This window comes from Lagenorhynchus albirostris, chromosome 3 (assembly GCF_949774975.1).
Source record: "Lagenorhynchus albirostris chromosome 3, mLagAlb1.1, whole genome shotgun sequence".
NCBI classification, from domain to species: Eukaryota; Metazoa; Chordata; class Mammalia; order Artiodactyla; family Delphinidae; genus Lagenorhynchus; species Lagenorhynchus albirostris.
The window spans coordinates 72,228,666-72,242,881 of record NC_083097.1 but is presented as its reverse complement, the minus strand read 5'-3'; the positions used below and the strand labels follow the sequence as shown (position 1 = coordinate 72,242,881).

General features: G+C 36.5%; 1 protein-coding gene across 1 annotated transcript; it reads left to right on the top strand.

The window, feature by feature from the left end:
• The first annotated feature begins 442 nt into the window (after positions 1 to 442).
• LYSMD3 (LysM domain containing 3) lies at positions 443 to 12,602 on the top strand. Its single transcript, XM_060146155.1, has 3 exons — positions 443 to 744; positions 4,744 to 5,009; positions 9,470 to 12,602. The coding sequence occupies exons 2-3, from the start codon at positions 4,755 to 4,757 to the stop codon at positions 10,133 to 10,135; spliced, it is 921 nt and encodes a 306-aa protein (XP_060002138.1). The 5' UTR covers positions 443 to 744; positions 4,744 to 4,754; the 3' UTR covers positions 10,136 to 12,602.
• Positions 12,603 to 14,216: the final 1,614 nt, after the last annotated feature.

The following is a 14,216-nucleotide window of genomic DNA, read 5'->3' as shown; positions in this document are numbered from 1 at the left end:
GCTGAAACAACTGTCTCCCGCAGCCCAAGGGTTTTTTCTCCAGCATTTTGTCTTTTCTGCTGGAGTCTAGAGGATTCAGCAGGAAGAGTTAGAAGCACAGAACAATCTAAAACATGGATGTCGCTACTATGCTTTGGGGAGTCCTTCCCCATCACACAGAAACCTCCAGATGCAGAGCAAGAGGAAATGCACAACAGCCGCCGACAAATCCCCTGCTAGCACCTCCCCACTCAGTATTTTCTAGCCAGCCTTTGCCAGCGCTGTGCGAACGAAGGACAAAGGCGCAGCCGGAAGGTCTCCCCGGGCCGCCGGGTTAGCCCCGAGCCTTGGCCCTGGATCTATTACTTACTGGGGGTGACGGGGCGGGGCCCAAGGGGAGGAGTCAGGGGCGGGGCTGGAACTGGACCCTATTCCTGGGCTGCGGCGGAATCTCTGCGTCTGCGCGCCCGCGTAGGCCTGTGGTTGGGAAGCCCCAGGTTCTAGGCTCGCCCCCGCGCCCCGGCCTCCGCCTCCTCCAGGTCCCTTCCCACCTCCGCCCACTTGACGCGATGACGCACGGCAGGTTTGCGGACGTGGCGGCGGCGCACTGCACGAAAGGCCGAGACGTTGGCGGCGGCGGTGACGGTCTACAGGGGCAGCCAAAAACGGAGGCTCGGCCATGAACTGGCCCGAGACGGCCTCCCCAGCGGCGGCGGCGGACTTGGTAGCCGTCTCCTCGTTGAGTCCCGCCTGCTAACGGGACAGGTAAAGATCGCGGTGAGAGGTCGGGGGTGGCCGGGTCCCGGCCGGCGGGGTTGGGCCCCAGCTGCACCCTCGCTGGAGGCGGCGCGGACCCCGCGGCCGCAGATGTGGCGAGGCACCTGGCTGGGGCTTGGACCCCAGCCCGCGTGGAAGAGACTCCGAGGCAGGGGAGACCTTCGAGACCAGCTCCACCAAAGCCCCTTGTTACACTGTCGGGGAAACTGAGGCTCAGAGGAAGGACTCCTACTTGCCCCAATCCCGGAGCAGCGCATTTCGCACCTAGACACACTACATTTCTCCTACAACTTCGTGTCTCTGTTGAATATTCGTTGACAGCATCTCGTCCACATCGTCCAAGTGTGATGGTGTAAGATAGAGATATGAGATTTAATTCTCGCAGGGGGTAACAGGGAAAGAAAAAACAAGACGTGTGGAAAGGAGGAGGAGGGAAGTTAAGTTTTTAGAAACTGAATTGGCCCTGGCAGGTACAGTCCCTGTGATACTGTCCCAGTGCTGAGCTGGATTGTGACCTGTGGCCCTTTTATTGCTCTCTGCTTAAGGAATGTCAAAGCGAAACACCCAGCAGCATTTATGCAGCACGAAGGCATTTGGGAAATCATTTTCAGTCAGAAAGTGAGCTGATGAGTGCTTCAACACGGTATCCATTGTGTTACTCTTGTCATCTATGTAGCATGCAGGCTTGTTTTAGTTTTCTGAAGGGGGTATTTGTGCTTTTTTTTTCCTGCCTTAAGATAATTATGACAGGTGAAGAGAATTCAACCAGATGACTTGAATACTGGGTACTTTCTAATCTCTATATACTTGGCTCAGATAATTATATGCCTGGGCCAGAGTCTACCTTTTCGCGTCAATTAGGGACACAACCAATTCTTGATGATTCAGAAACAGACTACACAGTTTGTGGTATTCTACTGCCTGCGTTTCATTCCAAGCGGAGTGAAGAGATCGTGAAACAGATGACGTTCTAGTCTTTAAATATTATTTAGCAACATATCATGGAGAGACGTTGATATAAGTATCTAAAATGGCTTTGGGGCATTGCTCAGTGAATTTCAGCTGTACTAAGCCAGTTTGGGGTTCTAAGACCAAATTATCAGGGGAAAAACGTCTAAAGGGCAGCATAACTGAGTCAGTATAGCCATGGGTAAATCGCTGTATATTAAGTGGTTCATAACTTTTTAAACTTTTTGAGAATATGAAAACAATAAGTATTATCCTCAGAAAAATGTAAATATGTATAAAATTTTGCCTAGGAATCTACAGGATTCACAGACATTCCCTACATTAAAGACAGGAAAGACCGTAAAATAAGTGGAAATTATCTGTTTTAGATGAAGGTGAGATACTCTACTCTTTCAACTTTTTTGAGAACAGAATAAAAATAAAAGCATCCTTAATTTATTATGGTATTAAAACAAGTTTAATCTTTAAGCTTGTTAGAGTTGTCACTTGTTAGAATTCCTTGAAGGAACAGGTGTGACTTTAAAACTGCTTTTAAGATGTAAAATGTGGTAGCTTTCATTAGTTTGGTGGCTGTTGAGTTAGGAATTCCAGTTCAATAAATAATGTAGCTCTTGGGGGGACAGGTGAAATTATCGACTTAATATATAGCTATTAGTTATTTATGTTATCTGAATAGAAACCTTTGAGTTTTTGAAGCATTACAGTGTTGCCACAGAGCAGAGTCAGAAACTGGTTTTCAAGGGTTCTATTCAATGATATGAAATAGTTCCCAAAATTTTAAAGTATGTCCCGACATAGAGTATGTAATCTATTGTCATGTATATTACAAACTCAGACTTTTGGAGTTGGTCTTTTTCGATTTTTTTCTTTTTCACCTGGTACTTGTCCATAGTATTCACAACTGGCTTTGATACATCATTTAGTGTTGGTTCTATGGCACAACATTTTCTTGGTTTCCTCCTCCTCTGAACACTTCTTTTCGTCTTTGCAGTCTGATTTTCCTTCGTCTAGGTACTAAATGTAGCAGTTCTTCAAGGGTCAGTCTTGGACCCTCTTATTCTGCGTGCACGCTCTCTCTTCCTCCCTCCCTCTCTCCCTCTCTCTCTCTCTCTCTCTCTGTCTCTCTCTGTCTCTGTCTCTGTCTCTGTCTCTCTCTCTCTCTCTCTGTAATCTCATCTACACAGCTTCAGTTTCCACCTATGTGCAGATGAGTCATGAAATTATATCACCCAGACCTTTCTGAATTTGACCACATAGACCACTTGACTACCTGACATTCTTTTTGGTTGTCTTAAAGGAATTTACAGTCAGCGTCACCAAGCCCCTCCGCCCCCACAAAGCTCTTTTTCCAGTGTTCCACATCTTAAGAGAATGGCACTACCATTTACTCAGGGATGCAAATCACAAGTCTTGGTGTGATCCTTAACTAACTTTTTCTCTTCATATCTGAGCCACATCATTAAGCCTTAAGTATTTTATCTCCCCAGATTCCTCTTACGACCTCTCTACTCTCCATCTTTCACAATAATTGAGGATAATCTACTATCCTTTCTTATGTGAACAATTAATATGAAGCTAAAACTGTGAATGTGGTAATAGTTTTTTATGTTCTTGTATTGTTTTTTGTTTTTAACATTGACAGACTTTATGGGGGCGGGGATCTGGTTTCCACCTGGGATCCTACCCTCTTAATATAGATAAGAAGGGATTTAGAAACCTTTGTACAGTACCTATTCTGGGCCCCCAGGGCAGGAAGGGGGTGATTGCTGGGTGGGCGGGCTGGAAGGGTGGAGGCAGGGCCCTTACCACCTGCATGCCCACATCCACCCTGAACATGAGGGTGGGGTGAGATGCTCTGGGAGGGATGAGGGAGTCCCCAGGCTAGGGGCAAGCTGGCAGCAGGGGCTGTGACAGGTAGCCATAGCTTCAGCAGCACTTGGCACCATGGTTGCAGGGCAGCTTGTTGCTGGCATCGTCAGTGGTGCACTTGTAGTCATAGGTGAGCTCCTCACCATGCAGGGTGCAGTGCAGGGTAGGTGAAGATGATGATGGGCTTCTGGCCCTCCACGTGGGTGACTTGAGAGAAGCAGTTGGGCTCACAGGAGTGGCTGATGACACGGGCAGCATTACCATGCATCGTGGCATCCCCACATCAAAGTCATCCATTCAGAACATGTAGCACCCAGTGCCCTTCCCATCGGAGAACTTCTCCCGCTTATTGTTCTTTTTTAATGAGGATAGATTAACTTGATGAAGGTGAGTTGAGAGTGAGTACACTTAGGTCAGCTCTCATCTCAGTCAGTCTTAAGATGTCTTTTCTGAAGTAGAAATGAATGTAGAACTTATAATCTGTTCACAATCTTTATAGACCATAAATTGAGTTTCATGAGGACTTTGGTAAGTTAAAGTTTGGTGAAAAGCTGCCAGGGAAGAAAAATCCCTGGTTGAGAGCAAAATTATGACCTGTATAGAATGTACATACTATACTAAATAAAAATACTGAAATCAGCATGATCCAGGGAAGTAGGTAGGGAGTTCAAAAGACAGTTCAATCCCATGGAACTTAAAATGCAGAACAACTCAGAAAGTTTGGGGTTCATAAAAGTGTTGTGTGTGTACATATAAAACATATACTTTGATTCTATCAGATCTGTAAATTGTATATATGATCACACGTTTTTAAGACATAATACAAATTATTTCTGTAATTTTCTTCACATCCTCAGAATGGGGAAACTTAATTTTTTGACCTAAAAAAATATAGCAATTTGCCCTTGTTAAAATGTAATCATCACCATGTTTTGTGATATATGGTCTATAAGAATGGATTACTTCTTCCTCCCATCCCATTGTCTCCATTGCCAAATACGTTCATTGTACTTCAGCAACTATAAAACTTGAACCTAAAACCATTCTTTAAAAAACAAAAGATAAAGTGTCCTGAATATAAGATTCATGTAAATTAGTCAAATGGATCGGCTACATTCCAAAGTTTTCTCTGCCTTCTTTCCCTACCAGATTTTGACATTATGGCAGGGAGGCATCAGAATCGTAGTTTTCCTCTTCCAGGAGTTCATTCAAGTGGTCAAGTACATGCATTTGGAAATTGTACAGACAATGATATGTTGGAGGAGGATGCTGAAGTGTATGAGCTTCGATCCAGAGGAAAAGAAAAAATCCGAAGAAGTACATCAAAAGATAGACTTGATGACATTATAGTATTAACAAAAGATATACAGGAAGGAGACACTTTAAATGCAATAGCCCTTCAATACTGTTGTACGGTAAGTTTTAATTTGATTTTGCATAATGCAGCCCCAAATAAATTATTTTTTCATAGCACAAAATTAAAATAAATTCTGTGCCCTTTTATCTTGTATTCCCCCCCCACCCACTTTTTTGTCTTTTCACAGAAATCAGTATCATGTTGGTGGATGTTAACTTTTTAAATTTTTAAGTGAATACTTGAATTTCTGTTTATTTCTAAATCATGATTCTATTTTCAGATTGAAAAACACTCAAATGTGTTTATTTTTCTCCTTATTCAAGTTGTAAGGGAATGTAGAAATATATAAGGAAAGGTTTTTTCCTGCCCCAATTTCCTGAGATAACACACGTTGGTGTATTTCTTTCCATACGTTTTTTGGGGGGAGATATATATGTGTATAGTGATTTTTGTGTTTAAAAATTGGTTTATATTATACCTATTACTCTGCAAGTTGCCTTTGACTTTTTCATTTCTTAGTATACCATGGATATCCCTCATAGCCTTATAGATCTAACTCATTATTTTATGTAGCTATATGATGTTGCATAGTATGGATGTACCATAATTATTAAGTTGTTCTCTTACTCATTGATAGGATTTTCTCCATGTTTTGCATTGTGCAGTGAATATCATCACAACTGGTACCTTATTTCTGTGAAATAGATTCTCAAAAGTGGGATTTATAGATGAAAGGTATATTTTTTATTTTACTAGGCATTAAACTCTGTTTAAATCCATTTAATGTCTGTGTCATGTCCATTTTGTATCCATAGCATGGAATCTATTTTCATGTAAACACATTGATATGGAAACTGTTGATATCTTTCATTTTCAAACTTTTTATTCTCATGCTTCCAAAAGAATTTTGAAATGTATATACTGTGTACCTCCTTGCACCTTTTAAAGTGAACATCTTAAATACATCCTGACTTAAAGTAGTTATAAAGGATTTAATTTCCAGAATGTTGTCATATTGATATTTAAAAATAAGACTATTAGAATAGTCTTTAAATATATGCATGGAATCCTAAATACCACCAGGATTTGCTACCTAAAATTATTCATTTAATATATATATATGAGCTCTTTTTTTAGTAGCATGAAATTTTATATTTAAAAATTTTTTATATATTTAAAATTTTTTTCTCCTTGATTAATATTTTCATCCCCCCCAAAATCTTTCATAGTATAAAATATTTTTATCTTGAAAACCTTTTATTGATTACCTGTCATAGTTCTCTCCAATAGAAACACACACATATTGATAAATTTATATATATATATTATTTAATTTTAAAGTCTCTGATGACCATGAGGTTCTATGTATTATTTTTCCTGAATAATTATTGCAATTATTCACAATTGATCAAAACAAACATAAATTTTAATTTAAATGTTTAATAAATATTTTATTGAAATGCATTTCTTGATGAGGTAAGAAAGCTGGGTTTGGGTTTTTTTTTTGTGACTTGTTCATGTATGGCAACATTATTTATTGTTAAATCAGAAAATATCTGATTTCATTCTTTAATGCAAATAAAATTGTTAGTATGTGTCCTGTAGAGAAATAAGACCACTGAGAAATAAATTATAGAATGTGCTTTAGAAGGATGATAATGGAAAGTAATCAAGACTTTAAAATTAGGGGCAAGACTGAAAATATCAAGGTGAAGATCCAAGAGAAGAGTGTGGTCCAGCAGCTTTATTAGAGAAAGACATTAGTTTTCTTTTAATGAGCCTAGAAAATTTTCTTAGAAAGAGAGAAATTTGAAGTGCCATCTGAATGATTAAAAATAGATCATATTTCCAATGAAGTGAGAAGGAGAAAGTATTTCAGGCATGACAGTGATGTGGAGATTTCAAGGAGGAAATAAGGCGGACAACGGAGGAAGTTTAATAGCTGTTTCAGAAATGAGTGACACAGACTAGGATGAAGTGATTTAATATAACTGAGGGAAAGTTTGATATATAGTAAGAGAACATCATTGTAAGATTTTAACAAGAGTGCTGCAGAATGGGGTGGTGGGGGGCGGGAACCTGCTGGTGAATTAGAGGGAATCCAAGAAAGAAGTTACTGGAAGATGATCCAATGAATATGATTCAGGCTGAGGCTAAAATATTTATAGTAAAGAAGAGAAGAAGCCAATAGAAAATGTATTGGTGGGGAAATCACAGGGTGTATCCGCTGTTTCCTTAATTAAAATGAAGAGTGATGAAAGGCAGCTGAACGTTAAGGAAAAAGATGGCATTGGCCACAATAATGGGAAAATTGATACAGCAGAGATAGGGGAGTTAAGCAGTGCTCCCTTTTGACAGAGCTCAACTAGCAAAAAAAAGATTAACCTTACAAAAGGATTTATCATTTAAAAATATGGTAATTAGTGCTATATTCCACTTGTAAATATTCAGCCTTAGGAATTATTAAAAACATGCCTGTTATAAAACAGTGATAAGAGGAACAAAAAGCTCAAGGTTACATTTGGAATCCTAAATGTAACCAAGGAAGTTAGCATAACAGAGAAAATATTATAGGGATATTTAGAGAGATAACCTAGGTGGATGCTAAACCTTAGAAACCTGGTTCAGAAATATTGAGTAGTTATTAATCAGAATATACAATACCAGGCAAAAGAGCATTTAAAGAGAATAGGATCAGGCTTTGGGGTTTGTCAGTGAATCTTCATTTGCCTTAAAAGAGTCTCAAGGTAGTAAAATGACAAAGCACCCTTTAACATTACACTCTCATCTCCAAGTTACTGTTCAGTCCTCTATCCCTTTTCCTCCCACACATGCACTTCAAAGGAATTGATTTTTCCAATAAGAACTCTCATTCTTCATCAGTAATATGCAGTTAATCCAGGTCACTACTACCTCTTAAAAACCCTGTCTGACAACCTGGATTCTGCAGGTTTCTGACTTTCCTACTATTAAAATTTAATAACAGCTAACATTTACATAACATACTGTGTGTCACTACTGTAGATGTTCTTTGGACATTTTAATACATTAATCTTCACAGTAATCCTATGTGGTAGGTAGTATTATTACTGTCATTTTACATATGTGAAACTGATTTGCAGACAGGTTAAACAACTTGCCCCAAATCATACAGCTAGAAAGTGTCAGGACCATGCTTCAAACCCAGATAGTCTGTGCTTTTAACCACCATCAAATAGTGCTTACCTGGGCACTGTTTCTTAATCTCCTTTGTGGATTTCTCTTAACTCAGCATACCCCTCAAATGTTGGCATTCCTCAGGGATCTTTCCTATGTTACCTTTTTCTCCTAGACTTTTTCTAGTGAATCTACTCTTGTGACTTCAATTACCATTTTTGCTGGTAATCCACAAATCTATATCTCTAGCTGAGAGCATTCTTCTGAATTTCAGGCATACATTTATAACTGCCTTTGGACATCTTCCACTTGGCACATTTCAAGCACCTCAAAGTCAACATGTGTGAAATCTGCGTTCATTCTCTTTTATCCCTCTACAGTGTTCCATAATCTCAGTGAGTGACATCATTATCCATCGAGTTGGCCAAGCCAGAAATCTAAGTTTTATCCTAGACTCACTTTACCTCTCTGATATCAATCAGGTGATAAATGATCAGTGCTTGGTTTACAGCATTGATGGAAATGGTGGATTAATAACTTAAAGGCAGTTGGAGAGCCTGGCATAGTAATTGGTAACTTGAGAAACACTCTCCTGCTCCCCTTACAATGGCAGGTGGAGAGAACATGTAGACAGGTTGAGGACTATATAAAATATATAAGGAAAGCTTATAAAAATGGCTGATCTGGGGGATAGTTGAATAATGCATTTACACCAGAGGTTTGGGGAAAAATGGCTTCAGGGGACAAATGAAGGAGACAAATTATCATATTTTATCAATTCTAAGGTGTATTTTTTTTACACATTTTAACATCTTTGAAGTTAGAATGGTGGCGTCTTCAATATTTGGTGGGGTTTTTTTTTTACCTTAATGATACATAAAATAATGGCACATCTTAGAGTGGACTGCATCTTGGTTTTGATAAAATATGGTACTTTTAGTTCGGTAAGTTGACATTTGCCTATACTCTAATCACCACATTAGAAGAAGGAACGTAAGTATCTGTAATCCTTCCTTCACAAATTGTTTACAAGCGGCAGAAGTATGATATTTGCGCATGATATAGAAAGAGAAATACCAAAAGGTCCTAGAATCTACTTAAATAGCTAGGATTAGTGTTAATATTGATAATATGTGGGTGATTATAGAATGTAATTGGTGATTTCTTAAGACTGGTAGATCAAGAATGGTATAGAACTGTTATCCACAAATAATATAAAATCCTCTCTGGATGTGATAACTTACTACTTCTAATAATTAAGCTCAATTTTTTTTCCCTCCAAAAGTAACTGGGATGAATGAATATTACTACTTCTATTTTGATTTAGAATTTAGTTGAATTTTGCTTTTTTTTTCTTTACAGGTAGCAGATATCAAGAGGGTTAACAATCTCATCAGTGATCAAGACTTTTTTGCCCTTAGGTCTATCAAAATTCCAGTAAAAAAGTTTAGTTCATTGACTGAAACACTTTATCCTCCAAAAGGAAGACAGACTTCACGTCCTTCATCTGTCCAGTACCTTTCAGAACAACAGGAAGTTTTGTCAGCTAATGATTTTCTTTCTTCCAGTGAGTCAGCTGGTAGCTTTTTAAAAGAAGTAGACCGAGACATAGAACAAATAGTAAAATGTACAGACACCAAAAGAGAGAACCTTAATGAGGTGGTGTCTGCCTTGACAGCACAACAAGTACGTTTTGAACCTGATAACAAAAACATTCAACGTAAGGATCCTTATTATGGAGCAGACTGGGGAATAGGGTGGTGGACAGCTGTAGTGATAATGTTGATAGTAGGCATAATAACGCCAGTATTTTATTTGCTGTATTATGAAATTTTAGCTAAAGTGGATGTTAGTCACCATTCAACAGTGGATTCTTCACATTTGCATTCAGGAGTCACACCCCCATCACAGCAGAGAGAACTGGAAAATGAAATGGCTCCAACTAAAGGAATACCCTTTGTCCCACAAGATGACCATAAGCTTTATAGTCAATATTCTCAGTTACCTGCTGCTCGACACAAAACATAGCAGTTAGTTCAGTTACAGTGTTAGCGATCACATGTGTATCTGGAATTTGGTGGGTGAATCAGTTATATTAAATAACCACTTCAAAGGCAGAATTTAGGGAGATTGAAGATGCTTTGTTTTTCACCTTTTTTTTTGTTTGTTTTTTGGAGCCATTTACAAATGGATTGAGTATAAAATCCCTACAGTTGCTAGTTGTTGATTCTGAAAGCAGTACATCTGTATATCTCTTTTATCAATGCTTAAAGCAGAAATGAATTTAAATATGTGTCTCAGAAGTTCCTGGAAAATGCATTTTTTTCTTATTCAAGACTGGTTATGTTCAAATTTTATTTTTTAAGCAATTGTTTTTGGTTTGAGATTATTAATAGTAAATTCATTATGCAGAATAATGATAGCATCAGATGTCTGCAACTGAAGAAAATTTATTACTAACCATCAAAATATTTAGTTGCAGAAAAGTTTGATTCTAAAATTATTTGATAGGACTTAAAATTTCATTTTGAAACTTAAGAAAAACCCCACATTAGTACATACGCTATGAAAACATAAGTAGAACAGAAAGGGGAAAGAAATGTATAATGTCTGTAATAGAAGCTGAGATATATTATTATTTTTAAGCCCCCAAATTAATGTGTTAACTGTTGGGAAGTTGCCATTTGGTCACTAGAACACTGGATTATGTCAGGACCTAAAAGTTATCTTTGTCTCTGAAAGAATGCTGCCTCTGCTTCTGTGTTTTAAGTGATTATATTTGCCTCTGATGTTTGAAAGCACTTTTGTTGTTCTTTGATGAAAAGTGTTATACATGTACAGATTAGTATTAATTAGGAAATATTTCCTTATATACTGTGATAAGTTGTTGCTGTGTTACATGTAATAACATGCCTTAATTACATTTAATGCCTTATAATACTTTATGTAAACTAGTATAATTTTTAGAATTAAAATTAAGCATTATTTCAGATGGTCCGATAGGATTCATAACATAGGCTGTATAAATTTGTCTCCACCTTCACTGTCAGGCACAAGTTAATGGGATAGTAACATTTTTGTTGTCTGTCTCTGAGGTCTGTTGCAGAAAAGCAAGGGTAAAGAGACCTTTTGCATTAGCAAAAACAGACAAATTGTTTTGTATATTGATCCCTTAACCTCTGTTTTTCAAAGAGAAAATGTTCAGCTTAGGTCTTTTTTCCCTGAACTAGAGCATCAAATTGGAGAAGAGAGGCCAAAGGTGTATATGGATTGGTCAAAAGAGTGCCACTTTTAAGATCTGTGTGGATCAGAGTCTGGCTAAATAACCATTTGCATACTGATTCCATCATTTAGTTTTTAAAAGTATGTGTTTTTAAAATGCTATCAAAATGATTCATTTGGTGGAGTCTGGCTTGCCTGTTTGTGTATAATAAAGTATGTACCTTAAGATATATTATACCACCTAATTTTCTGGGCATTATTTCCTAACTTTTAATGTTTCAGCTTTTTGACCAGTCATTTTATATTTCAAACTTCAGTCTTGATACAAAGGGGGGGTGAATAAATATATACGCTTAATGAGGTTTAATGTCGTTTTAGGAGCAGTGTATCATAGAAAGACAGGACAAAGATGTCAAACATTAAAGCCCTTGCATATATTAGAGGGCCTTAGACAATTACCAAAAAGTGTTAATATGGAGATTTGTAGCAAATTGATTTTTTGAGTTAACTCTATTAGTTTAAGATTTAAAAAATTGTTTTAATGTGCTTTGGGCATCTTGAGAAAAGTATGATCTTTCTAGTTTATGCTCAGTGTTAACTTGGTCAGTTTACATTGTATTTATTAAGCCTGCTGAAAATCAAGTTTCAAGAAAGAAAATAAAGATTATTTTAGGGTAGAATGGGCTAGATGTCCTTTGAAGAACTTTGTTTACATCAAATTGATGAAATTACGGAGTCAGGGATTCCTTTTTGCTAGCGGTACTTTGAAATTGTGATAGAGAAGTCTGATTTATAAAATAAGTAACTTTTTAAAAAGTAATGAGGTATACCATGTACTTGATTAGAAACCTTTTCTGTCTTGCAGAGTGTCCTATTCCTTGAAGGCAGTATAACATATCCTTATGACACAGGCAGTTTTCTTTGTCCATATATTTGAATTACATTGGGCTGGCCAAAAAATTTGTTTGGATTTTTCCATAACATTTTACAGAAAAAACAGAGGGAACTTTTTGGCCAACCCAATATATTTTTTTACTTAATTGAATATAATTTGAATTATATATAATTCTATATATATGTATAACATATATAGAATTCTGTTATATATATAGAATTCTAGATTCTAATCCTTAAATGTCATTTGTAAAAGAAAAATTTCTTAAGCATTTAATAGATTTAGAATAATTTTAGCTTTTAAAAAGTACTAATACATCAAAATTTGTAACAAATGCAGATTACTTTGTAAAACTTAATAAAACGAAAAGTTATTTGATTTTGTGGTTGAAACCCTTATTTGAATTTACTTTGAGGCTTTACATTAGAAGATATATATACACACACACACACACATACATGCAGATGTAAAAGTAACGGAACTGTGAATCACTGCATTTGGTTCACTTAAAAAGTTGGAGTTGCAAGTGAAGAAAAACCTATTTTTAAAAAGGGCAGATTCTTAAAGTCTGGGTACAAATGGTTAAGATTGTTTCAAACTAATGGATGCCATTTAAATTAAATATTTTTTGCCATCGTATTTCTAGAAAATTATAGGATTCATGTCCCCAAAAGATATATTAAGATCAGTTATAGAGTCTGGTGGCCACGTCAAGAATTAGAAGACAGTAATGTTAAATTAATTTCTCCAAAGACTTTTTGTTTTTTAAAGCTTATCTTTTTCTGGACTCTACTTACTTGTTCAGTGGCCTGAAGAGTTCTTTAAATGAACCATTATTTAGTCATTAGTTCTTTTTAAAGTACTACAAAAATTACCTACTTGGGAATATGAAGGATACAGTTAGAGTTTTAGAAATATCATGAAACAAAGATCCAGTCAAAGTGTTACAGAGTGAAGGTGTAGTTTTTAGGAGTCTGTATTTAAATGGTACATTATGATGGGAATCATTCTTATTTTGAATTACAAAGTTGCTCAGGAAATCAGTATTTTCTTCCAAGTATGTGCATATTGCACTGTTAGATCATAGAAATCTGATGCTTTATTTAATTCTTTTTATGTATGCAAATTATATAAGTCTTTTGTATAATGTATTTTATACAGATGCAGCATGGAATTGTAGAATGTTATGTTAGCATGTACATCTGTAAAACTGGTTTTTAAAACTTCTTGCCCCTCATTTTTCATATTTTAAAAGATCTGCAAAATGTAATAAAGTTTCTATTTTATTATTCAATCAAAAATGGAATCTGGTTAATTTAATTGAATAAAGCAAACCTTTTCTCCTCCTCTAACTATTAGAGATACTATGTAAGATAGACTGAATTGCCAAAGATTTACCAATTCAGATTCCCCCTTGTTATACTGAAAAAATACACTGGATTATTTATAGTACATAAGTGAAAGGAAATGAAAAAAATATCAGATGAATGTTATTTGTGGGGGGATCTCTGATCTCATGGAAGAAGGCCTCATGAGACCTGGTCCACACCTTCTTGGCAAGTTACAGATTGGTTGTGTGACAATATGCTCTATTTATATGTAAATTTTATTATCACGGAAACAACCTTTCCATTTCAAAATATTAATTTTTTAAAATACCAGTAGCAAAAAGAATTGAGACAGTTATTTGGAGTTTTTATTTATTTAATGGAGAATTTGTGGTGTAATCCTTGTTTTCTCCATTTTTAAAACTATCTTGATCATAAAATTGTATTTACAGTTTTTCTTATAAGAAGTTTTTACTAACTTAAGAGCATTTAACCAAATTAAGGAAAGCCACTGATACTGTACAACTGAAGGTAGTGGGGAAGGAAAGGTTAACAAGGTCATCTGAGTTTCTTAGCATTCTCTAAATATCCAAATCTCTTAGTTTGTTATCACAACTTTAATCACCTAGAGTTTTGTTGTTGATGGTGGTTTGTTCAAGAACAT